Raw genomic sequence first — 27,917 nt, forward strand, 5'->3', positions numbered from 1 at the left:
ATGTTCTCGGTACGTTCCTGCTTGCCGCGCCGTTCCCGCGATACACTCCCATAGCCGGCCGAAGCTTTCGAGGATTCGGAGATTCGCCTTAATTTTCGATTACATCCGCCCCGTGTAATTAGCCTCATCTTCCTAACTCTTACCCCCTTTGCTCGAGTGTTCGCTTTAGGCGGCGCGCGCTCAGAAAATCGGGACTTAACGACAGACGCAGGGATTTGATAATTTCTTCCTTTTGCTCGGTTCTGCGTTTCGGAGAATGATTTTTGGTAATCCCGTCGAATAACAAACAATAAATAATGACTGAAGACAAAAAAAAACATATTAAAGAGATATTTTTTTCTCTCACTGAACAGTCTGATTTACGCACTTCGTATATAAACTATTCTCGATGCAAAGCCGACGCTCCGGATTTTTAACGCGTCTCAATCTTTCTTAACAACATGATGTGCGTTCGTGAGTGAATGTAGCAACGTGCGAGACAACGTGTGCGTGTGTGCTAGCAACGCGCGTACACGCATACGCGCGGGCGTGTATAATGACACGGTGAAGGCGGCGCCGCACGTTTCGCATTATGATTTCAGCGCTTTGCTTTTAATTAAAATGCAAATCTATCGCGACGGAGGAGCGAGCGAGCGAGAGAGATCGGGAGGTAAGACGGATTACGTCTGGGGGCGCCACGACAAACACCGGAATATGATTAATTCAACGCAACCCCATCCTGGGACACCGACGCCACCACCGTCACCGCGTCCACCCGCTTTCCCACCCTGTCCCCGTCCTGCCTTGTCCTGCCACCCCTTAACTCGCCGCCGTATCTCCTTCTTCCCTCTGTCCAACTTCCCCGCGCCAACCTTTCGTCACCCTGCGTGACCTCTTCGACCAGTTTCCACGGATGACACGTACGGCTTTCCTCTCCGTTTACTCCTCGCTTTTCCTTCTCGCTTTTCTCCATTGACATTGAGATCCGTTTCCCGCCGTGCAAACACAACGAATCGTCAACGCAAGTCCGTGGAAACCGTGTCAGGCGTATTGACATTGGGTCCCGGAACTTCTCTTCAGGATAATGTACTTGGGCATTTTCAAAGCGCCGTTGATGCCTGATTTCCGTTTCATTTTTATATATTACGCAAACGAAGATCCGGTCCCCCCTGATTAACTTATCCATTTCTTTCCCCTATCTTTTTTTGCCCCCTCCCCCGCGACTGGTGCGATCCTAGGTCGCAAATTAACTCCGCTCCTACCGCGCTGACATCTCTTTTTTTTAATCAACGACATCAAAGGCTCTTCATTCTCGGTGCGTTCGGCAATGGTCGGAATCGTGTCGTAGCCGAGATGAGACGGAACGAGGACTCTTAATCAGTCGTGTCCTCTCACAGGAGGATGCCCCTCGCGATTATGCGACTAGTATTACGATCGCGAAACAACGCGTTTCTCCTTCCGTTTCCCTTTTGATTTTAGTCGCCATTTTATCCGACGCTTAGGCTTTCTTTTCCATTTTGTTCGTGTCGTAACCGCCTTTTGTTTTGTGCTCCACAGGTCCGGGACGGTTTGGGAAAACTGCCGAGCTGCCTACGAAGATATTGTCAAACATCTCGAAAGGTAGGACATCAAAATCGTACTAAAAAGAAAAGACAAAGGATGTGGAAAGAGGGGAAAAATCGTACCGGACCGTGGCTTGCGGTCATCGCAAGTTTTCACGCAAAAATTTTAAATGCGTTTCGAGCGCACGAGTGATAGCGCCCGTGCGAGGGGGAAGTTCCTGCAACGCCGTTCACCCGTGAACCCGTAATTCTCGATTAGCCGGAAAAATCGCGCTACATCACGGACGGCAGCAAAAATACAGAACGCAACGCGTATATCGAGCTCGATGACGCGGCCTAGGCCGCTGCTGCACTTCCGATAAATCAGTATTACCGGGGAAGCGGTATCGAGTTTCCGGTTGCGCGACAAGTTGAGTCCAGGCCTGACGTAGTAATGCCAACATGATTTGTATGGTGCGAGAGCCCTTCTCTCCTACCGCGCCGTGCACCCTATCCCTCTCCTATACGCCGCAAAATCCATCCAACCGACCGACGGCCTCCGTTTTCATCCGACACCAACACAGCCGCCGCTGCCGCCGCCGTCGCGGCCGGAGAGCGAGCCACCGAGGTTTCCGCGTGATCCTAACCACTTGTCACTTCACGGCACGCAGATCATCGTCGCGACGTGCCCGTCCATCATTCAGGGATTAAATCATTCGAGCGCCTGCGAAATACTCGCGCCTACCAACGAGCCAACGCTACTTCGAAAGGGTTGATTTCGGAAAGGGACTTTGCACCCACACCCCCTCGTCGATCTCAGCGGAGAGGGTGCGAAGCAGCAGGCTCTACTTCATTATGACTCTTTTTCTCTCTCTCTCCCTCCTCCTCCTCCTCCTCCTCCTCCTTCTTCTTTGGTCTTGTAATTCCGCAAAAACAAAAGGTTGCGAGGCACAAAGAAGACGAGGGAAGAGGCGCTACGTGCGGCATTCCGAAAATCTTGAATTTCACCCTCGCCGAGGAGGTGGTAGGTGCGAGAGGATGAAACGAAGCCTCGCGCCTCCACGGCGTCTGGCGGAGAGCCGTTAATACGGGGGGTGAAAATCGACACTTGGCCGTCCGAAACGTAATTTCCAATTCAAAGGCAATGACCACTGGTCGAGCCCCCGCCCCCGCCGCCGACCACTCACTCGGCCCCCGCACGCGCTTACCCACTCGCCTGTGCGCCGCCCTTTCTCTTTCTCTCTCTCGTTCTATTTGCTTTACCGTCGACCCCACCGTCGACTTCGTCAACCGGACAAACGCGTATTGTGATTTCAGCCTTTGACTGGTGGCCGTTCGATGGATATCGCAGGGGGTGGTAAATGGGCACGAGGCCACGGGGAGCGGATGTGGATGCGGGGAGCGGGCTGGGAGGGAAGAGGGAGGGGGGGACACGAGGGGCCGGGAAACGGACCGGAGTAGCGAGAGCGACGGGGATGGTTTGCTGTGGAAGGGCGGCGGACCGGCGAGCGCACCGTGAATATTCATGGCGAGAACCCTAGACGAATTCGGACTTGTTGCGACTGACACTGATGTAAACCTTTGTTTATCCTGCGTGGCCCGCGCGTTCGTTCATTCCCTCGAGATACGCGCCAGCAGCCGCGCAACCGAGGGCGATCCTCGAGTATTTAACTGCGAGTTAAATTCTGATTAATCGACGGCGCCGACTTTATTAATTGTTTGTCCTTTTGATTTTACAACGTTCAAGCCTGCGACCGAAGACTGCGTTGCTCCTTCTGCCGTTTGTTTCGCCCTCTCTCACCCCCTTCGCTGCCGCGTTTTAATCCCGATGATTTGTTCTCGCTAATCCATTTGATCTACTCGCTTGGAGGAAAACTCTCTCATTTCCCCTCAAGTCTATCCGCCAGGACGGTCAATTAAATCTTGTATCAACCTGGTATCACGGTACTGCTTAAGTTTTTTCTCTGTGCCACAGCCGCAAATTTTATCGACATCATTATAATTGCATCTATCGATTATTTCCCTTTTTATCATGAATAATATTTATAAAATCAAATTTTGGAAATGTATGACTGGCGGATAAGCAGTTGTTACAAGCGGATGAAGGCGGAGTTGCGAGAGACACGCGGCTTCCATCGCGCTCCCGTCGACCCTCGGCACGTTGCGGCAGCGGCTCGCGCGTTATGAAGTAAGTAATATTAATGGTTCCCCGCAGTCAGAATGTTCGGTATCAATGCGCTAATGTCGGCTTCCTGGCTTTAAAACTACCCAGTCATTCCGGCATAATTCAGGCGCATTGTCTGTCGTCGTCCAACTACCATCCGCCATCAGTTTCTCGCTGCCTTGCTACGGGTTCCTTATCGTCAGGCATCCCCTTACGCGTTGCCTGCCTCCGCGTCTCCGTACTCGTTCCCTCTCCCGTCACTCCCGATCCGTACCTTGTCCTCTGTCTCTTTTCAACCTATTCCGAACTTGGAGCTACCCTCCCCGTCGCACCCACGACGTCATTAATTACGACGACGACGGCGACGACGTCCTATCGTCCAGGACATCTGCTGGAAAATAATATTCATAAAGTTGAGCCTCGTCGTTACGATCGACTCTTTCTCTGCTTCCTTTCTCACTCCCTCTCTTTTCATCATGCTTGGGGTTCGCTTCTTGCTTCCTCTCCTTCTTTCGTCTTATCCCTCCTGCGTCGTACCGAGCGAGATGACGTCGCCCATTTACATTTACGGTCATGGTTTCGTAGCTGCCGTGTCCACAAAGAAATATATAAGTAGATGGTTGCAAAACGACGGACACGTCGAAATGCGTCGTAAGATATTTTACTTCTTGCCGCTTTGATAACCACGCGCGATTACCGCCGACGTTGACCGTCGAGTCGTATCTCGAGAATGACATGATCGAGATTATCCTATTCATTTAATAACACTTAGCTTAATATAAACGATTCGTTTCAATTCGATGAGCACATTAACGTTTTATCCGATTAATGAAAAGACTAAGGATAAAATGCTTTAATTTTCATAGAATATAATTTGATATTAACAAGCATTTCTTACGAACGTCTAAATAATTTAGAATTTTATTGTTTTTTTTTTTTTTAAATTAAACTAAATGTTCGCGGTGCAGATTCATGCATCATCATGCGTTAATATATTACATTTTATAATAACATTTTGATTTATCACGTTCGACTAACCATTATATATTATAAGACAGCAAACTAACTTTTAAATACAAGAAACTCGATAATAAAATGTACGCCATTTCGTGGAAATTACGTGGGAATAGGCGCTTATCACGTAACCGCGGATAAACGTAGATCGAAAAAATAGTATCTCAATGCAAGATCGGTCTCGGCTGTCAAACGATTGGCTTCTCTCGTCTATTGCAGCGCTACGAGCGCGGCGAAATGGTTAATTCGACTCGGCGATCACGCGGACGATAGCCGAGAGCCGTTCTCGTTCTCTTATCCATCGCGAGCGGCACGCTAATTGCGTTCAAACGAACTGTCAGCGCGCGGACAGGCACACGGCTCAAACACCTACAGAGGTACCTATAGTTACATGAACGGCACACGTACGGCAGCAATGCGACGTGCGCGCAAATACGCGTATTGTGATTAATACCGTTTACACGGCAACCGGTCCGGGCTTCGAGCTGTCAGCATACCGTCACGAGAATCCCCATAATTACGTGATATGCCGCGACGCGACGATTTCCGCCTTGTCCGCTTAATCACGCGTATATCGACATGAATTTGAACTATCAAAGGTCATGTCCGATTGTTCTCCTCCGCCCGTCAATTATACAAGGAGTAAAATAAAGGAATTTGGAGACCGAGCTCTCCATATCGAAAAAAAAAGTTGATACGTATATTAACTCCGCAAACTCGATACAATGTACGTATATTAACTCGGATTTATAAAGTTGGCATGATATTTTAGTAATGTAAAAAAAAAATAATGACAGTTTTAGTAGCATTTTTTATTGTTCTATAGTTCTTTATAAAAATACAAAAAAAGTTCCGCAATTGGTATATCAATAAATCAAAATTAAACATATGACATGCTAATTTTGGTATGAAAAGTGTGGAACTTTTTTTTATTGTTATAAGAAACTATAGAACTATATAAAGAGAGAGGGAGTGCTACTGGAACTGTCATTTTTTTTTATATTAGATACTAGAATGTCATGCTACTTTATAGATTCGGGTTAATATGCGTACATTTTACATCTACATAGTTTTCAAAGAATAATCGTGGAATTTTGACAATCTTGTAAATGTTTATATGAACTTTCTTTCATGTATGGATAATTCGCCCTAAAAATTTCTCTTCTTATTTTAATTACAACCTATATATATTTTAATTTATTCTCTTATTGCCGCGACTAATTTTCGCGATTAATTACGACGTATTATTACGTTGGCGTGATGATTGCTTCGCCAGTTATTTCCCTTTTAAAATAATCCTCAAGCGCGTGCGCCACGCCGTCAGAATGCCGTTCGTCGACGATGGTGGCCGTTCTCGCGTCTCAATACGCATAGATGGAGGGCTTTATCCGGGCATGATCGCAAGATGGCAAATTGCGTCAAAGTAAAGTGAATTATGCGCGAGAATCGCTATGCGATTATCCCGGCGCTGACAAAGCGCGCGTTTAGTCACGCTATCACTCTCGTTCTTCCATCTTTTTCTCCGTCGGCGCGTTGTTCCGTTGTATCGTTCTTCGATTCTCCCATTTGCCCACCCAGTAATTTTCCAACATAATTTTCGTATGTAATTGCCGGTGTGCGGGCGCGATTGACTGGGCAATTACTCAGATATTTAAAGAAATGCGATCTGCATTCGAAAGAAAGAGAGAGATAGAGATGGAAAAGGGGAGAGCGGATGCTCGCGATTGGGCTTTAGGGTTGCCTTAATTTTACGAGAGCGGACCTTGCTTGCGAAGCAGGTATAAAATTCATCGCCGGTCGCTTATATATATATATATTCTTCGCCTGATCACCTTCGATCGTTCTCCGTCGATCGATTATCGCCTGACAGTCCCGTGATCTAATCCCAACAACAGACGACAATTAGCCCGACGATTTTTTGCGCGACGCGTCTTCTCTTCCCTCGGCGTAGCGTCGTCGTTTGCTTGCGTGATTCGAAGGAAGATCCTGTATGGAAATCGATAGACGGTGCGGATGGTTTCAGTCGAAAAACAATAGATTCGCGACAGCAGCCTGGTTAGTTTGCGTTCGGCTTTAGGTATAACTTGATCGATCGGAGGGTCCTTCTCCGAAACCGATTATCGGCCGCTTATCGATGACGGGATGTTCTAAGGACGACACAGGGGCGATCAGGTTACGTCACGATCTTGTCGTGACCGGACGGTCGTGAGGTAGGTCCTTCACGTCCTCCGAACGATGATAATAGATCCGTCATTCTTCCACGATGCTGCGTGCACGTCTGGATTGATCGCGACGCGGCACGAAAGGAATCGTAAAAATCACGCGTCAACATCAATCGAGAGCGCTGGGCGAGAGCAGGATAAATAAAGCAGGACAGATTAATGAATACGCGAGGAATGAAAAGTGATATAAAAGCGAGTTTCGCGGTAGCTCCTCCGCGGAAGCACGACAAAGGAGGGAAGTAAGACAACGAGAGTCGGAAAGAAGAGGTACATACACTGGCTACATCACGCGCTTGTTACGTCAACGGTAAATCTTCCGACTCGTAAATTTCTCGGCCGAGCGAGTAGAAGAGGTCGTCGCGCCTTCTGAAAAGACGACAGGCTGCTCCCGAGAGAGGTGAGCGCGGAAAGGAAGTGTCTAGGAGAGACTGAGCGACATTTATTTTATTAACTCGACTAAATTATTTATCGACCGGACGTTGCAGAAAGTGCCGTGACATCGTTTGTCCGAAATGATAATTAATCCCTCAACGCTCGGGGAACGCCGACGACAACGAGTCACTTTTGTATGCAAATACTTTGCTAATATTATGCGGCATTTTGCTAGGAAGTAAAGGAATTTTGATGGATGCAATAAATAATAGAGGCAGATTATTTTTCGCGGAATAATATTACGATACAATCTTTCTTGGAAAGCGATCGTTTTTTGGGGTCATTTACGTTGAAGATACAAGCGACGAGAATACCTACTCGCGGCTTTGGTGCAAGCATAACAGTGCGTTGCACAAGGGATGGAGGAACTGACACGACGGGTATTACGGGGTCGAAGGGAATCATCCGGTAGAGAGAAAGAGAAGGAGAGATGTGTCATGTTGTGCCAACGTGCATTATTAGAACGTACGTCATCGGCCGGTAACGAGCCAAACCGAGCAAACTTTGGGATGCGAGCGACGTTGGCGACTTTAACGCGTCCACGTCGTCGTTGTCGGCCTCGTCGGGACACCGACAAAATGATGATTAATTAAAAACATAATTATAGTCACGCCGTCCGCAAACATGTCCGCCGGATACTCCTACCGGACACTAATGTACCGTGAAATTGTCATCCTCTTTAGTTCTCCTCAGTATTTTTTCCCACTTCTCGTTTCTTGTCTCGTTAAGCCGCCGTTTTTCGTCGGATATTTTCTCAACAAGATGTGGGCTATTCGTGTCGCGGCATCAGTAACGTTGACTAACGAGCTTGCGATCGGTGTGACACCGGTTTTTTTTATTATATTTGCCATTGGATGCGCCGCCTAGATGGGACCACCGGCGATGATCGCGATTTAGCCTGTTATCGCGAAAAAATTAGAGAACACGTTAGGAAACTTATTTCTTATTTTTTTATTTGTTTCATCACGCGTCTATTTTAGTAACCTTTTCCTTGAATACATTATTAAATTTATAATATCAAATTATGTCCGCACAATTTGAGTTTTTTAAATTATTTCTATAAATCGTAACTCAATATATCGTCTGTTTAATTAGAGAATTAATTTAATTCAAGAAAATATATCAAATTTAAGATTAATATTAAATTTAATCCAATTGTTATTTACCAATTGCATTGTTAATATGGACATTGCTTATTTCGAAACTAATCACATAAATGGATTGATTTATATTTTGAGACGCATGAGGTGGAAGTTAAAAATAAAATATTTTTAATTTAAAAGATTGGATTACCATTGCTCTATCTAATAAATGTAAGATTTGTTATAATTTATTTTTTTTTGTAATACTTAATTACTTCAAAATATAATACTATTTTCAGCGTCATTGTAGTGACTTTCCTGTAAAGGTTAAGCCATTCATCTATAGTTGTCCGTAACTATTATGTATCTTAATTAGAAACTAAACGATTAGTTTAGACCGTTTAGTAACGATTTGACGTTGAAATATCCGTCTTTTCACCACTTTCCGCTACTTCATCAGACGCGTATTTTTCACGCAGTATCGCGCGGTCGGCCAAGATATATTGTTATTAAATGGTTCCCCTTCGGCGCCGCACATGTCAGTATATTACGTAGTGCGGACCTCTGAACACGGCCGAGTGAGGGGTTACACGCTCGCTGATGTACTCTTATTTATACTCCCGCGACATGCGATTCCTCGCTGCACTTCCGGCGAACGCGTATACCTTTACACTCTCATCTCACCGTTATTCAGCCCTCGTGTATTCTACTAGTTTTACGTAGACTTCCGTGTATAATGGGGGCAAGAGTCGATATACTTGGAACAAATCTCGTCGAAGCCGGGCACCGTCCCGGTGCGTAACACAGATAAGAAATTAAGGAAACCTCCATTGAAGCGTGGAGGTGGCGATCCTCAACGGAGGAGCGGTCAACGAGGTCGACGGGGGCGAGCGGGAGCGGCAGGCGGTTAATTGAAAAGCGGCCGGAAGGGCGTCGTTAAATAAACCGCGGACGAACGTTCCTGTGGTTCCGCGGTGCTACCCATTCGCAGCCTCGGTTTCACTGGCACTTTTGGTAATGAACTAATATTTGCAGTGTCCGTCCCGCGTGGCCGCGCGTGTGCGCGTCCCTTACGTGCGTACACGCGTGTGTATGTGTGTGCCTTCATACCGGGCATTGGACACGGAGGTGGAGGTGTGTGGACACAATCGTCGGCGTGTTATCAGCGACCCTTCCGTAAATACGCGCTTGGCCCCGCGAGGTCGGACCCACACCACTCTCCTCTCGCTCTCCCATATCTCCTTCTCCCTCCCCCCCCTCTCCCCCTCATCTCTCTCTCTCTCTCTCTCTCGCAAACGGCGGTGCACATGCATGTACGTCGTCGCCGATGCATGCGCTTCGGCACGAGAGCGCGAGAGCGAGAACTGTTACGATATGCATACAGATCAAATAGCTCTGTGTGTGCTTTGCATTCCCGACGATTGCGCCCTCGAAATCAGATTCTTCTGCCTTCGTCGTCCACATTCTCCCTTCCTTCGGGGCGACCCCGCGTGCTTTGATCACATGCGACGTTTTGCATGGGCGAAATGCGCGATGCGTCGCGTTCTTTTGATATTTTCAGGCTTGCGTCTAATAATTCCTAGGGATCCTTGTGTATAACTTCTATTATATGAAAGGATTTATGAAATTTAAGTGCGGTTAATATTCGAACAAGTTTTTATTGACAAATTTTAACCTTCTGCCGACAATTGGAATCTTTAAGGGCACCATTGATATTTTGATTATGAATTTTGATAGATAAATTTATATTTTTTATAGATACATTTATTTGTAAAAAAAATAAGTAAAAAGTATTATGTAATCCGATTTCTATGGTGATGAAAATTCTTTGTTCAGAATAATAAAAGATAAGTATATGGCAAATTTTAGTTTGCAAAAAGGTCTTATGCCTAAATTCTAAGCAGAATCATAAAACTCGTAACACGTTCCTGTAACATTTGTAAGAATTTTTAATTATACCTTTTAAATTTTTGTTTATACCTTTATACAAAATTGTTACAGATAGTTTCGTACTAGTCATAAAATTTAGAGAAATTTCAAGAAATCGTAGATATTTACGAATAATCGTACGTCTTGCGATACATACGCATAAAATCAGAATATTAGTCATAAATTCTTATAAATTTCACGAGCTTACGATTCTGCATATAATTGACCCATTAGTCATCTCAAGTAGATATAGCTACGAAAATTACATCTAAGTTTGAAAGTATCTTATTTCAAATACAGAATGTAAACTTCACGGTGATTGATAGAGGAAGATGCAAAGTTTTTTTAAGATAATTTAAGACTTCATAGTGATCGTACAGATTATACAGATAATATTGTATAGATCGTCAATCGTCTAAAATTTTCGCTGCGGGTTTACATGATCCATTGCTGTAATCGAAAGTTAAAATCAAGAAGATGGAAAAGAAGAGGAGGAGGAGGAGGAGGAGGAGAACGAAAAGTGTAAATCTCCCTCTCGCGCGACGATATTTCCTGCGCGTGACAGCGCGAGGAAAAGAGAAACGAAGTTCTCCATCTCGGTGACAAACGAGCCGAAGTGGCAGCCACGGTCACTTGACAAGAATAATCGTTTTCCAATTGAAATCCAATAGCAACTTGGCGTGTGACTGCTGCGGCGTTGCTGCCCCTCTCTTATGTCCTCGCGTCCCACATTGATCAACGCTTCTAAAATGTTTTTGACATCGATTATGCGGAAGAGTACCGGCACGGGAATACTTTCACCGCCGTCTTGCCTTCGCCACGATGGAGATTCGAGACGATGGAGAATCGCGAGCGACCACTCTCGGGGAGAAGCCACTCGGGCTACCGAAGAGAAGCCTCGTCGGCGCAAAAAGCGGACTTTTCGAGAATTTAAATAATATCCTTTTATATTTTCTGTCGCGCGCGAGCTGCACAAGTAGCGAGGATATCGCGCTCGTACGTTTGCGCGTACGTCGGCCGTCATAAATCCAGTCGGGCGCTATGGGAGAGAGAAAATCTACAATTCTAAAGCTTTCCATAAAACACTCGACAAAACGCTTCGCCCGCACTTTTCGAGTGGCCACCGAGCCCTCCATCGCCACCTCTCTTCCTCTCGCCGTTCTCCTTGTCCTCCTCCTCTTCCTGCTTCTCCTCTTTCTCCCTTCCCTTCTCGTTCTCTTCCGCGCCTCTCCTCCCGCACACCACGAATCTGTTGAAATATGTAAAACCGTGTAACCTCTTCAATTTACATAGCTGCGCTCCGCGTACGCAGAGTGGCTGCCGCTCGTCGCGCTAATTGATAATTCCACGCACTGTACTCTCTCTCTCTCTCTCTCTCTCTCTCTCTCTCTCTCTCTCTCTCACGAGATACCTCCCCCGGGCTAGAAAATTGCGCGAGCACTCATCGACTAAAGCAAACAGTGTCGAATCGTGGCTACTGAGAATCGTTGAGCGTTACTATTCGCGCACGCGGTCGAAAAGATCGACTTTCTCTCGTATTTCTTGAGGCTCCCTATTACATAGAATCCGAACGCGGATCAAACGATTTCCGATGATAACTTTCGTGTACGTGTCGATTATATTGCATCAAAGAAAACTACTTGATCGTTCGGAACTCTGCATCGATATGCATCTACTTTCTTTCGAGATTCAGGCGATCTTTTTATCGGAAACTCGGGTCTGCCGAGAAAGGAAAAGTTCTCTCTGAAAAAATTATTTTCGACTAGCAGACGGAGCCTCGACAACGAGAAAGAGAAAAAGAGAATGGGAGGGCAGAAAAAGAAAAAGGAGATATAGAGAGGAGATGATGATGATGAAGCAAATGCCTCGGACGTTGTCTCACGTGATAGACGTCCATCATCGAGTACGACGAAAGCTCAACATCGCGAGGCGACACATAAATGTATATATATACGCCTCTGAGCACGTTGTGTTGATGCAACTATCATTTTTTCTCCTCTCGTCGCCAGTAATCGCGGTCGGTCGCTTCGTTTTCGCTTCCCTCTTCCACCGTTATCTCCTCCTCTTCCTCTTCATCCTCTTCTTCTTCCTCTTCGTTCTTTTTTTTTTTCACGCGGCGCACAACACCACGCGTGATCCACTGCGACGGCACGCCGTTGCCACTGGTATTTCGGAGCTCGCTGAACAAACAAGCGCCGATAAAAGTACCGGGGGTATACAGTACATCTGGAAGTAGGGATCATCAGTCACGACGCATCTGCGAAGCACTCTAGTTCTCTCTTCTGCCCTCTGCCTCTCTCTCTCTCTCTCTCTCTCTCTCTCTCTCTCTCTCTCTCTCTCTCTCTCTCTCTCTCTCTCTCTCTCGCGGGGCCGTCGCTGTCTCGGAGCGTTCACTCGTACCCACCCATTGCGAGCGCTAAAAACCATTTGTCATCGCCAGCGTAAATATGCTCTCGAGCGAAACGTGCATTCGACTTGCCTTCTCTCGCGAGAAATCGAAGAATTATTCTGATGGTTTGACGGCGGCGGCGAAATGTGATTTTACAAGGTCTTAAAGTTAAAAAAAAAAAAAAAGAAGGGTAATACCGTTTTATGAAATCTTTCAGGGTAAACGAATAAAAATTTTTTATTATACGTTAAAACTATTGATTATAACGATAGAACACGAGGACGAATCGATCCGCGTTTAGCTGCTTAAAAAATACACCCCGGTTTCAGTAACAATGAGAAGACAAAATGAAATCGCGGAAAATATGAAGGAGGAAAGCGAAGAAAAACGCGTTCGGCGCGGGGGCGCGGGGCTTATCTTTATTTAGTATAACCACACGTCCGCGCTCGGGGGAGTACCTTAAAAAGTTCGTCTAATAAAACCCCACAGCCATTTGTCAACGGGGGTGCGTAGCGCCCCGGGGGCCGCTCTGCTACAAAATGTATGTAAAACACATCCAGTCGACGTCGCGGCTCGTGAGGCCGTAACCGCCTACGTCTGATGGGCCGACATCTAAAATAATAAAAGTTGTCTCCGTCATTTGTCAACGCTTCCTCTAAGGAGCGACACGGCGAGTCCCACCTCGTAATTTCGCGATGTCGCAGCTGCGGACGCGTTTGCCGTCTCTCTCTTTCTCTCTCCGTTATTTCTTCACCCCTTGCGGAAGACACTGTGCTACAACGATTTCGTGTGTTACGAACTCCCTTAATTTTATGAAGACTCGTCCTCCCCGCATCCCTCGCGAAGGGAGCGCGCGATTCTCGTTACCCTTCACGGAATAAGAATTTGAATGAAGCTCGCGCGAGTCGACTTAATGCGATAAAACGCGCGCGACATGACGACGTGAGCGTCGTAAAAAGCACAAGCGAGGAATCCTGTGAAAGTCGAGCACTCATCTCCGTTCGGTCGCTTGACGATGCTTTTCAATTGCTTAACACAAATGTAAGTACACGGGAACGCACGAAGTGTAACGTTAAGTGTAACGTACACGACTCAATTGTAACAAGTACGTACTAATGTGTACGTTGCACAATTTTGGATAGAGTTAGGTGTATTTTTTAATACCATTTCTATGTCTTACAATTAGTATTTTTTAATTTGTGATGTGATGTAGTGGAACTTTCCACGTTTTTTTTTTTATTTATAGATGATTAATAATTGAGAAATGATTAATAATTATTTAATTGTCATTAAAAAATACAAGGTTACACAACCGACTAGTGTGAATACTTTCCATTTAGTGACACAAGTCGACACAGACATCATTCAGCCTTGATATTTAGAGAGTCAAGAAATAAAGGTAGAACAACTCTTGTGGTTGACTTGTGACGACATCAAATGGAAGACACTATATAGTTCTCGAATCGAGTACATGTCATTAGTGTTGTATCGATTACAACAATTAGAACGTTTGAGTGCAGGAAATTGTCTAGGAATATTGTAATTGAAAAGCATCCTGAGATGTTTGTTTGTGAAAATTGCAGCGATAAGCGAAATATTTTTTAAAAATATGCACATACGTATCTATGCATATAATACATGTATATTGTGTGTGCCAGCTTGTATGTGCCGTCTCTTGACGTTTTTCTCGCTACTATAATTATCTGCCTCTTTGAATTATATCGGACAATCGCGTGCGCTCGCGTTAAAGATTATTTACGGTCGAACGCGCTTGCATACATACGCATCGACGGTGTGCACAGACGACGATCGAAACTTTGTATACCGCGTTTTACGATACGTAGACGGTTGGCTTAATTAAACCACGCACATGAACGGTTCCCGAGGAGGCCAGAGCGATTCTGTAAGCAGCGTTTCTCTCGGCGCTTCGGGTATCCGCGGGGATCCAAAGGTGACGCAAAACGAGGCGTTTCCGTACTTTATGCCCGTCCGCCTTAATCCCTCGGCAATGCGGTGGCGGTGCGAGAGAAGAGAGGCGCGACGCGGCCTTAAAGTGAAATAATAAATAAAATAATATATCCCGCGTCCCAGTGCCGACTCGCGGACGGGGCAATAATCTAGGAGAACGAATGTGCCAGACGACTTTTATGAAACGATCCGAAAAGGCCCTCCTTCGCCGCAGCCCTTTTACGCGCGTGTGTAGCTGAAAAATAAAATTCTAACCCTTTCTCCTTCTCGAGAATCGGGAGGGAGAGATGTGCGGGAAAGGTGATGGAGAGGGATGGAAGCGACAGGATAAAACATTAAATACGGCTGCTGAACACCAGGGGCCGACAATAAAATTGTCGTAATTCCATTCGCTCGAATAATACACTTGCATAGATAGACTGTTGTGTTGTATCACTGTCTCGTCTAATGTCGATTGCAATTCGTCGACGTATAGATATGATATACGAGTATATTGCGATTATTGTAAGAGATATCGATCGTAATGCGTAAGCATACGCGTATCAATTTATTCAATGTGTCATGTCGAGTTTCGAGTCATATATTTCGAATAATAGTACACATACTATATACACTATATACACTGAAAAAAGATTTACTAAAGCTTAATACCTTAATACTTAATTCCTTTGAATAGTACTAAATTGTAAGTAAGTATTTCCTTAAAAGTAAATAAATATTTACTCATTGAAAAAAATTTAATTAATGATTATCGTATGAAATAAATATGTTTACATTTAATAAATATTTACTTAAAACTATTTAAATAAATATTCATTAAAATTTAATCATTTTTTTTCAATGTATGATTTCAATTTATTTGTACGTAATACGTAATTATAAATATTACAATTTATAAAATAATATGTCATCTCCTGTTACAGTTACTGTTACAATTTCCATGAAAATAACTTATACATATTGTTCGATAAATTTATACGTATACATTTTCCCTTTTCCACGGAAAAGAAAAAAAGGGCGCATTAGTTCTGGAATGGAGATCTCGTTCCCGTTCTCTATCGCGGATAAAACGCGGCCGAGCCTCGTGGAAAATCTCGGGCTGTCCATAAAGTCGACCTCACCCTCAATGGCGTGTCGTTTCTGCATTGAAAGAATGATCGAGTGCCGAAAGGGCGAACGCGAGCGAATGCGCCCGGCCGACCATCATCAACCGGTGGTGGTGGCGTTTGAGTGTAACCGCGCGCAGCACTCGCTTATTCCAGTTTATTTTCAAGTAACCCTTCACATTGCGCTAATGTATTTCTTTTAAGCCGCCATTCACGCCGCCCGACATTTCAATCCGGTCCATTCAGCGTCCGCATCCGCCCGCCCGCCTTTCCGTGAAACACACGGCCGATCGATCTAACCAACACCGCGCGTCAATATTCACACGACTTAATCCATTCCGGCGAGTGACTCGTCATCTTTTTTTTTTCCTTCCACCACTCCTCTCGCTGCCTTTCCCTCGCTCTCTTTTACATATTTCCCATGCGTAGTCATTTTGCGATACAGTCGCCGCTTTCTTCGTTGATTAACCGTTGATAACGTGGATTAATAGACAAAGTAGCCCCAGTTACGCGTTTTATAAAGTAGTAATTATTAAATAATTAAAATAATATGATAATAGTCGATAAAGATAAGGTAATTAAAAGTAGATAATTAAAATAATAGCTAAAAAACTTTATTGATTAAAGATTTTATTTATATGATTATTCGAGGCAAGTAGAAATTTTACGGCTGTGCCATTGCGAAATATTTGAAATATAGAAAGAGTGAACGAGAGAGGGAATCGAGGGAAGAAGAGAGAAAGATCTACGTGGTACTCCCTACTTACGTAGGGAGAGAGGGTTTGATCGGAAGATAAAAGTCCATTGCTGCGTTCGACGTTATAATAATCCAAACGTGTACGACACGCGGTGAAAAGGGGTTACACTGCATTCCTGTTCGTTTCGATGTCTATAACGGGCCGACAAAGGGGTTCGCCGATCGCGCGTGGGTTCGTTTCGACCCTATGGATCGCTAAATATTTCATTTCGCATCCCTCGAAACGTTTAATCTCGATTCAGGTATCGCGCGTATGTAGTTTTGCGCAATTCGTGCAGGTGACTACATAGATGGGTCTCGATTTGCTTTCGGTTCACATTACATCGAGAGCACATCGAGCTTATGTTGTGTTCAAGGTACCTTTACTGCAGAAAAAACAATATAGCAGGTTATATATTGATTTCAGTATTTACATTTATTTTACTGGCAATTCAAATTAATTAAAATTTTTCTTCGTGCGAGAAAAAGAATATGTTCTTTTTTTTATATCGTAAAAAAAAAAATAACTTTTATCGCGACGAATAGATGACGAAAGCGTAGATATAGAAACGTTGTATTTCCTGACTCTGATCGGACATCGAGGAGTTTCATTATTCGGGGTTGCGGTAGCTCCATCTTTCTCATCCCACCGCCCCATCTTCGTTTACATTTATGATTTAATATGATCGTCCATTGTTACGTCCCCTCCGGCTATACCGTCTCCCTTTCTTCCCGTACAAATATCTCGCTTTCTATCCTCGTTACCTATGTAATTTGGACAGGCTTTATTGTTGCTTCTTGCCAGAAGAATGTCTGCTGTTTCCCCCTTTTCGGTTTTCATCTTTTGCATTTTGTCTTCTTAACCCGTTATTTATCGCACATTATTCTCTTCTGCGTTTCTTATCAATCGCGTGATGAGTTAAGTTTATCATATAATCGAAGATGCTTTCATGCATACGTTATTCTTATATAAAAGAAAAAAAAAAAGATTTTCTGTAATAGTTTTAGAGTGCAAACTGAGTAACCTGTGTTAACCACAGTTAAAAGAACGTAAATTCCAGTTAAATCGGCGGCACGCGGCGGAATGACAGTGGCGTAACAAAGGCGGTACAAAGGGACGGTCGTGCGCGGCATATTAAATTCGCACAGAATTCGACGAACTTTTCACCGGAGCATTATGGGTCGGCTATCTGGATGATGTAGCACCGAAGTTGGGAAGACTTTTCCGAGCCAAGCTCCTGCCTCCCTTTCTCTTACTCTTTCTCTTCTACTGGTCATATCTTTCCTCTTATCTCTCTCTCTCTCTCTCTCTCATGCACACGCTTTTCCTTGCTCCCCCTCTCTTTGGCATAGCTTCCAGGGTAGCAATCTTTTATTATTAGCGCAGGCTTTACCAGACAATGAAACGAAAGGAACGGAATATGATATTGTAGTACAGAGGCCCGTCGGAAAGGGAAGCTATTGTCGGTCTCTTTGAATTTTAAAGTCAACGATCGATACGGCTCGGGGGATGCGCCTTTAGCCATGTAGCCATATAAACCGCTTCAGTCCGCCTCCTATCTCACCCTCCCGTTCCACCCACCCATCGTGTGCTCGTCCTTCGAGGTCCCTTCACTGCCACCGGCTTAGTCCTGCTTCTGTTTATTCGGGATCACCCGGTACGCGATGATTCCAAGCGAGAAACCATCTTCCGATTTGCTGTATTTTTCGCCTCGACGATACGAAGGAAGTGTGCCACTCTCTCGTGTGCACGTTGCTCGTTTCTTTTTCAATCGCGAATCCGAAGGATAATGATAGTTTTCCTGCCACTTACGATAATCTGAGCGGAAGAAGTTTGCGCAACAAGTCGATGGAAATTGATGCAAATTAATAGTGAGATATCGATATCCTGATTAATGTAGAAAGTAAATCTATGCTTGAGAAAGGAACTCGAATGCGCCGAAGTGTCGATACTTGAACGGCACGGTAAAATGTATGTATCTATTTGTGCGCGAGCGAAATACCCTTTCCTCTCTGCGAGAGAACGGAGGTCGCAAGGCCGTCACCAAATTGTCGGCGGACTAATGATAAATTGCGCCCTCGGCCCTCTACGGAAACACCCCACCCGTACGAGTACGGCGCACGGGGAATCAAATTGCAATTTGTTATTTGTAATTCCGAGTGTCGCTTAATATACTCTCGGCGCTCCCACCTTCCCTTCGCTCGCTCGAATGGCACGGAAGGGTTAGAAATTAAGCGTAGGTTGATGAGAAAGCGCGAAGGTGCGAGACGAAAGGGTGCGAATGTCATCTTGTTTCGTGCTAATAAACAGTGATTAAGCGCACGTTTCCGTTATTTTTATCGTACTACGTCTACTACGAGAGCTAAATATCGAGCCTGAAACTGTAAGTAGCACGATGCGTCGGAGCAAGGTCGTTACCTTCCAATTGTTCTTACGACGATTTCAATCTTTCTGCCGTTATCTTTTCGCTTTCTCTATCTCTCGAAGCGATTTCCAGCGAAGAATTGACATAGGGAGAGAATCGTCGGTTGAGTAGGCAAATATTCGATTTTGTCTATTCAATTTTCCAGAAAAATGACGCGGCTGCCATCTCGGGACCCCCTCCGCCTTTTCAACCAAATATTATCGCTGGAACTCGAATACGCGACGAGAGCGGGGGTTACGAAGGAAAAGAATAAGTTCGATCAGTCGGAGGGTGGCGGTTACCGTTTCGGTTATGGCTTTCGGAAGCGTCGTCGAATCCTATTCTTGCGCAAACCCGATAAGGGCTCTTTTACGCGTATATTTTCGCACACGCGTCGTCTGCATCTACGTACGTCGTACGCATCCAGAGAGTAAAATAGAAATATCACGAACGGTTTACCGTGCACTGAAAAAAAAATTTACTAAATCTTAATATATATTTCTTTGAAACATTTTAGTAAACATTTACTAACAAAAAATAAATAAATTATATAGCATAGAAAAAAATAAATATTTACTCAAAACAGTGACAGTGAAATCAAATTAACGGTTTTCGTATCAAATAAATATATGTTTATATTTAGTAAATATTCACCTAGAACTATTGAAACAAATATTTAGTAAAATTTAGTATTTTTTCAGTGTATCATCTGTATATCAATCACTTTCACATCAGAACATTTTTTTTTTGTTAAATTAAAAGTATTCAAAACAAAATTAATTCCTTAAAAAAAAGACATATATCAAGTACAAAAAAATCTTACTTATATAAAATTAAAAATCCTCAAGACAAAATTAATATTGAATCAGGAGCGAAAAGTGGAATTGGTAATAATTTCGATGAGTGTGGGTTATAAAAAAAACTTGTCACGTGGCTACGCGCCGCTGAAAACTGATCTTAGAAAAAGATATCGGATATCAATATTCGAAAAAGGGCTCTCGATATATCAGTAAGAGCACTTTTTCGTTCCACATGCCCGTTTCGCGAGAACAAAAAGGCCGTCTCGCGTCGCGCGTGCGATCATCCCTCGCGTCATGACTTTCGATTTTTTTCTCACGGTGTATTTTTCTTGAATATACTCTGCTCCGGATACGCAGGAGGGAGGGAGGGGGGGGGGATGCAAGGTACGACGGGTTAGCTGGCGGCATCAGTGGCTGTGGCAAGGGGGTCGGTATCCGTGAGTTTATTTGCGTTTTGCCTGCCGGCTGAGCATCGAGGCGTTCAGGAAAGCCGGGGAGCGATCGAACGGCGGACGACTTATCGTCGTCGAAAACGTCGAACAGAGAATCGCGCGCCATGTTACGACAGTCCCCTCCGCGCGCCTGCATCTCGCCCCCGTTTTACCCCGAGCCTCGGGGCGACGATACGAAAAGGGGTAAATCGGAATGAAATTATTTATGTGCGCGCACGTGGTCCTGATACACTGTCTAATCGATAGCGTCGATAGTTTCGGCAATCCTCCTAAAAACTGACTTGCTCGTCGGCAATGTCGATTTTTATTTGCTGCAATTGGAATTCTTATCGTACTTTTTTACACAAACAATCGTCAGATATTGGATTATTTTCGAAATAATGGGATCATTATAGTCTGCCAAATGCTTATTAGTGTCTCTGTATACTAAGAAAAAGTGATGTCACAATTAAAATCATATTACCATATTAAAATCATTAACAGCATTATTTTAATTAAAAATAATTTTGTATATATATATATATAATATCATTAATAAATTCTTCACTTCTCAGTTACTTGTTATTTCTCTATTTAATTACGCTGATGTCGTCTGCGTTAATCAACATCTGCTAAATCGTGTACAACATACATGACTTAAATATTAATCCAAAATTCTTGTCTGCGCTTCTCTTATTGCGTTCACAGATACAATCATATATCTCCGTATTACCAGAGATCTGGCTGGCTTAAGATTTGACAATGTTTTATTCTCCACCTGTGCTGTCTTGTATTTTTTCTCTTTCGCTCCAATAATCTTCTATATCTCCTTCAATTGAACTCTGAACATCATTCCTCTTTTAACCCTCTTGTCACCAGATACCAAGATTACTTATCCTTTCCCATATATCGGTCTACTAAGTTCCGTACCGCTTTCTCCTACACCTCTTGTCAAATATTTTAATTCCTTTCCTGATTCAATAAAAACCTCTCCCTCTCTGTCCTCTTTTCATTCCATTGCCTCGCGTTTCATCGCGTCACTCACAGTATTTAAACGAGACTAATGTAATTGGTGTGTTTTGCGGGTGTATGCGTGTGTGTATATGTATGTGTGTATGATTTCAGTTATTGATTTACTTCTTATTGCATTGTCTTATTCTGGTTTTATTACTGATTTGTAATAGCAATTTTGCTGACACCTAACCATTTGCAAGCTACTATTGTCTATTGTATTTATGTTTATGTTAACTATAGTCTATTGTATATTTTATGTCTATTATTTTATCTCTGTTAACATGTAGTATTTTTCATATAGCCACAATAAACTAAATTAAATCAAAATTAAATTAAATTAAATTAATGAAACAAATACGTCATGCTCTTGTTATAATAAAAAATTTTATTTGTTTCATTAACGGTGTGTTACTAAATTAACAAAATTATTTTCAATTAAGATAATGCTGTTGATATAACATCTTTTTTCAATGTATATTATAAATGATCTAACTTTGATGCTACTTCGTACGACATAAATCCGAATAGTTGATGAGACTCACGAGGATATACAATCTTTCGAACACACAGTACTTACCGAAGGGTATCGAAGATTTTTTTTCTGTGTTACGAAACTGAATCCTCCCGTTACTTTCACATGAAAGTGGCACGAAAGTAGCGGCGGGTTAGGCACGTAAAAAAGTTCACGAGGGACTGAAATTGGGGTAAAAACACCCCGGCGATTCGACGCGGCGTGAAACCCCCGCAGATTGACTTCATCCGAAACCGCGATAAGCCCCATCACGCTCTATCTTCCTTTCTTTCTATCCCCCTCTCACCCTCGTCGACCTCTTTCCGTGTGTATCTTTTTTTTTTTCTATCGTAAAGAAGAGAAATCCCGCAACGACCATCGATAGCCCTTAATCGAACGATCCACGGAGCATTGGCTTTCCCATTGCTGGAAAGTGATTTTTATTTTCCACTGATTCTAATTTATATCGGCCTTTATGGGCAACGTTGGCAGAACGAAAACGCGTCGCGACGCATACATATCCAAGATTGCAGTACGTATGCACGCGTGCGTTACGTGCGTACGTGCGTGCGTACGTCCGTAGTCGCGTTCAGAAAACCGAGGGGTTGACTCTCCGTGGTTATCTCTCCGTTACGCGTTGGCAGGCATATGCCCCCGATGCTTTCCGATGGGGTGGTGCGGAGGCAGGGTGCGTAGGTCATAATTTTCAGATTTATGTACAAATGTTTCTCTCGCGCGGACCGGGTGCGGAGCGCGCGTTTCTCTCATGGGGAAGATGCCTATCGTAAAGTTTCGCGGAGAATTGAAAAATGCTCTCGAGGCTTTTTCGCACGGGCGATGATGGAACGCGGGGTGGATCAGCCACGGCAAGAAAGCCGCCCTTTCACATCCGTGAAACGAGGGGGCGGTAGGAGGAGATAGAAGGAGAGAGAAGGAGAGAAAAGGCAGCGGTCGCGGAACATGACTGCGTCTTTTTCTAATACACCTTAAATACACCTTAAATAATACGGGAAGAGAAACGAACGAATCGAGTAACGATCGTAGTTCTGCGATCGGCGTTCTCTCATTTCCACTAGTATTTTACGAGAGACCGTAAAAGCGGCGAGTATAAAAAGCGGTTCGTTAAAATACAAATTGGCCGTGTTACGCGTTGCTTAAGCTACTTGGTACATACAGATGGCACGGACACACGCACACACGTACACGTACACGTACATAGCGACGACAACGAGGTACATTCCTCGAGAATCGGGTGGGTCCGTTTCATAATTCAGACCCTTTCTAGACACCCCTACTTCGCATACCCCCGAACGTCATTCCTGATGTATGACGCATAGTACCGGTGCACTCAAAGTGCTATCTGTTAACGAGCTTCTCTACTCGGGGCTTGTCTTACGCATTACACTTTATTACGGAAACCTAATATCTTCTCCACTGACGCTATCGCTCTGTCCAGTCGTTTGTACAGTACATTAAATATTAACAAGAGATAGTGTTACGTAAGAATATTATTCGGTTATTCTGATTACTTTCATATCCCGCCGATTCTCTCATATATAACTCTAACTAAACTTAATCAAAGGTATAATTTATTAATTTTTGATGAAACAAATTGTTTCACGAGCCACGTAATACTTAAAAAATTTTTATATTTAAAAAAAATCCTGATTTATACGTTCATGCGCGTAACACATTTTAAATCACGAGGTAGGTATGTCGGTGCGCCATGCGCGTGTGCACACACATATCTCTGATCGATCTCTTCAACGGGAGGTTGATTATAGATTTTCGAGTACACGCCAGTCGTTTTGTCGAGGCGCACAACATTAGCCTGGCTCCTTATCTCGCATGTAGGAGCACATGTAAACGATCGGTCCGGCCGCTGCGTGCGTACACGCGAGGACGAGTGGAACCGCAAGCGAAACGACGCGGAGTTTGCGTGGGTCGTGTTTAACGAAAGAGATAGCATCGTCTCAGTCTCTCTCTCTACCTTATATTCCGTCCCGCTATTTCCACTATAACTGCCGTTCCGACGCTTACGAGTACTCTCCGGATTCTCAGTGGACTGATGACAGAAAGATCGTTCTCGCGTCATCCGCTCGCTTCTCGAAAGTTATCACCTCACATGCAGAGAAAAAAAAAAAGATTCGTTAAAACGACTAAAAACTTTTCTGATTCAGCAAACCTGCAGCAGTAATGTACGGCAGCCAACAGCTTTCTATGTTAAAGCAAAGTTGTACAACTGAATAAAATTAGCGATTATAGGTAATCATATTTGTCGTAATAAGTAGTAGAGTAAATTTGTTAATATAGCAAAATTTTCTATGAAAATCAATCTAAAACATGCTGGCGTTTTTGCTACTGTAATGAAGAAAATTTGTTACACTAACCATTTTTATTGGCAGCAAAGAATTAGCTGAATTAGTATACTGATAATTACTGACATGATTTCTTTGTTGAATCATTGAACCTTTTTATGTTTAGTTATGAATATTGAATTCATGTAATAAGCTATAGTTTTTCTGAATCACGCAATCTATTTTTTTTTTATACATTAACGCTCTTGTCCGCGCATCGCATCATCGTGTTATATGTTGTTAACTAATGTCAATGGTATATTTTATCCGCTTACATTTTCCGTATTTAAACGAAACAAATGAATATTCAGCATATATTCTTGCGAGAGACTATTGTGACCGTTCATGTTAAGTCCTCCCGGCAGGATCGTCCTCTACGGAATGAATTAACAAGATTTCTATGTCCCGGTCGAAATCCGAGGCGAAACGACCGGGCCGTCGAAACGATCCGGGAGTCGTTTGACTAAACAGCCGGTTATCTCGTCGCTTAATCAGCATTGTCTCCTTAGCACCCCCGGAACGCGTAGGTTGGTATCCCGAGCGTAGAGAAAACACGGCCGTGCGACATTGAAGACGGTGTGTGTGCCCCCGAGGAAACAATTTAGCTCAATCAACATTTCTAGGCGAATCTTGGGCGTCGTCTAATTAAACCGCTGTCCCGCGCGAGGATAAAGTCGGAGGTTATCGCCGTCGTCGTATCTGATCCCCTCGGCCGGGCTTAATCCAACTGCGTTTCCACTTCGAGCTCGGGCTCGAAATCGCGCGGGGATATGCACGTATATCGCGGGGTGTCGCTTGCATGGATGTAAACGTATCCTTTTACATATATACGTGTATACAAAGCGGATAGAGGAACTCAGGGAGAGTCTCATTTCCTGTCCGCGGGGGTTCCGCAAGGGATACATAATTAGCCTGGTTCGTTGAAACGAAAGGAGGGATCATCACTCCTCCCGCTCCCGTTGCTGATCTTCCGCTCCTTTTCCTTTCATGGGAAGATGCTGTATTGATTTCTCAAAATAATGCCGACTCCTACTGTCAGAATTATATTCAGCTATACGTGGCTTTGTAAGCCATCATGAATCAAAGTTCTTGTCGCGATTCCGCCCACTCGCTCATTATTATTTTGCACCGTTTCGAATGTCAATTTTAGAGGATCGTAGAAGATCTCGAGAATGGATTCTCGCGATGTTGTGAGAGCAGGGCGATTTCCGCCGTGGAAACCATCTGAATTGTGTGCAGACGTCAAAGTCAATCGCGAGACACGCGTTGGTAAATTAATCTCAATCGTCGGGCGAGCCTCGTGTCATTTATCATGACTCGTTACGAGTGGAAAGGCGCGAGGGCGAATATACGCGGATTGATATGAAGTTAGCTACGGTAGTCTGTGTACGATTGCGTCGTGACCGCTGCTTGGATCTATCAGTCAAAACGACGAGGGTCTGAAGAAGTGAGAAGTAATTTAAAAAATACAGATGGGCACTCGGAATAAGTGATGTAAAAAGAAAAAAAAAATGTATCAAATGTCGCGCATCATTTTTTTTTTTAAATCTTAACTCGTAATAAAAATGTTTTTGATTGTGCGTTTCTACGATCACGTATATAGCGTTAGTTTTTATGCATTCTTGAAAATATAGTACAGTGCAGAACTTCAGTTACTTGATACTATATCCGGCATGAAAATGCCGATATGATGTTTATGGATTTTGCGATAGCGCTTCTCTTGTTGCCGAATACCGGCGATTATTTTCCGATAGACAAATTCCGAAGCGGGAAGTGTTTATTAGAGATACATTCAGCGTTTATTCAATACCGCTGGCATACTACACGAATATTGTACAGATGCTATTGTTGAGGATCGGACGCGTGTTTACGAAAAATTTTTTTCTTGTTTTGGGTCAAAGAATCCGCTTAAACTTTTCGCGGTGAATACATGATAGTTGTTTATAAACGAAAAAAGAGATAACTATTAATCATTTGCGATGTAAATTTGAATTTACACGATTATACTGTACTCTTGAAACGTAGCAATAATTTTCTATGAGATTTTAGCTTCGAAATAAAAGCGAAGAAAATCAGAAATTAATGTCAGAGGGTCAAACGTCTTACTTCAGCTACCCTATTGATGTTTGTGGAATGTCTGGCATTCGCTGATTGAAATCGAAAAGGAAAAGGGCTTTCCACGGGTTGCGCATGGTTTGATAAATGTTGTCCGTCTCTCGCGATATGCCGGATAATATCTGTAAGGATCTGACGGAGAACACAGAGGATAGGAAGCCCCCGGCCCTTTTTGCCGGCGACGGCATCGTTTGTAATTCGAGTCCATCGCCGTGCGATTCGCCCTTCGCGCGAAGGAACCGAAGTTTCGACGCTTGTATCACGTCAACGGGGAATCTCTCGGAGTAATTTATGATCTCGCCGCATTTTCGAATTAAGTCTCCCATTTTTTCCTCTTTGCCCCTACGTTTGTTTGAATTAGATCGCGTTCCCGCAAAATTGACGCACATCGTCGAATTCCAAGTTCTTTCTCTTACTCATAATTGAATAATTTAACGAGGTTCAGACTTCGATATCGTTTGCAGTTTGCACGATTATTGACACAACACCTCAGAAAACACTGTATTGCAATTGTAATGGGAAGAAGCCCTTTTAAGATCGCATTGCGTCTGCAACGAGGACACTCGTTACGAGAGTCGCGCAACCCCTTTAGCCTCGAATGTCACGGTCCTAAGGGTGGAATTTTCACTCGGAGAACTCGCGTACTCTGGATCATGTTACGACCCTCCTCGCAGATCCAAGTCGTTTATTATTTCGACTTGGTCGAAATATCTACGAGGAAACGACCCTCAAGATACATGCGCGCAGCGAAAACGCTTTGCCTTCCTACGAAATTAATTTTATATACGGAATATTTACAAACGAAATCTCACATCAAGTACTAGTTAGTTGGTGTATTTTTTTAACCCGGCTAACTATTTAATTCTGATACTATGAATTATTTCAACCTCCTGAGAATTTATCGTATGCAAAGTAGGCTGAAATTTTTTGACGGTGATTAAAATTTTCATTTCAATCAACGTCCCTAAAATATTTTCGTCTCGTTTGCCTGGTAGTTTTGAATGTAATAGTGTGTCGATCGGTATTACGACGTTCGGGCTTCCCGTTACTCGATAACGGGATAAACGCGCGAATAATTGGGGATTCGCGATTTAGGATAAAAAAAAAATGTTTACACGCCGCGACATGCGACGACGCGTCGTGATAAAAATTCATTGGCGTATGTGAATGCTGGAACGCCGATGGCACGTGCATCGTTTATTAAAAAAGCTGTTGGACGGTCGCCCCGGATCGAAGAGCGCGGGGACATACCTTCGCCATTTTACAGAGGCCCTTTGTCGTGCCGAAATTACAATTGCTATCGTCATTATCGGATGCGTTATGCGCACGATGCGTTTGGTGGACGTGGAAATCCCTCCCCATTGTTTGTCGCGCGCGTCCCGTTTTGATCGAAAACGTCAAAGCGGCCGAAAAAACATACGTCTCCCCGGAATTCCGATCGGAAAAATATGACCAAGAGGAGGGATCCCAGGGGGTGGAGGAGAGGGAATGATAGGGGGGGGGGGGAGGGGAAGGGGATGATCCATTATTGGATATAACACGTTCCACGTGCTAGATACGCGAAGAAGCGAGTAATTTCTGCTATAAGGATCCGCGAGGGCGATCCGATTTCGCAAAATGATCTACAAAATCCTTCAGTGGTCCTGCTCTCTCAGCCTTCGAAAACCTCGCCGCCTCTTAATGAACTCCCGCTGTTCGCGGCGGCCGTTTCTGAACGTCGGT

General features: G+C 43.9%; 1 protein-coding gene across 4 annotated transcripts in view; it reads left to right on the forward strand.

Moving 5' to 3' along the window:
* dac (dachshund family transcription factor) overlaps window positions 1-27,917 on the forward strand; it is a 197,867-nt gene that overhangs the window by 94,415 nt on the left and 75,535 nt on the right. For all 4 annotated transcript variants that reach the window (XM_011068151.2, XM_011068150.2, XM_011068148.2 and 1 more), the window contains exon 4: window positions 1,537-1,599. In XM_011068151.2, coding sequence (XP_011066453.2) covers window positions 1,537-1,599 — 63 coding nt within the window. The remainder of the gene's footprint in view (window positions 1-1,536; window positions 1,600-27,917) is intronic.

The sequence above is a fragment of the Acromyrmex echinatior genome, chromosome 9 (genome assembly GCF_024713525.1).
Source record: "Acromyrmex echinatior isolate Ae372 chromosome 9, ASM2471352v2, whole genome shotgun sequence".
Classification (NCBI taxonomy): Eukaryota; Metazoa; Arthropoda; class Insecta; order Hymenoptera; family Formicidae; genus Acromyrmex; species Acromyrmex echinatior.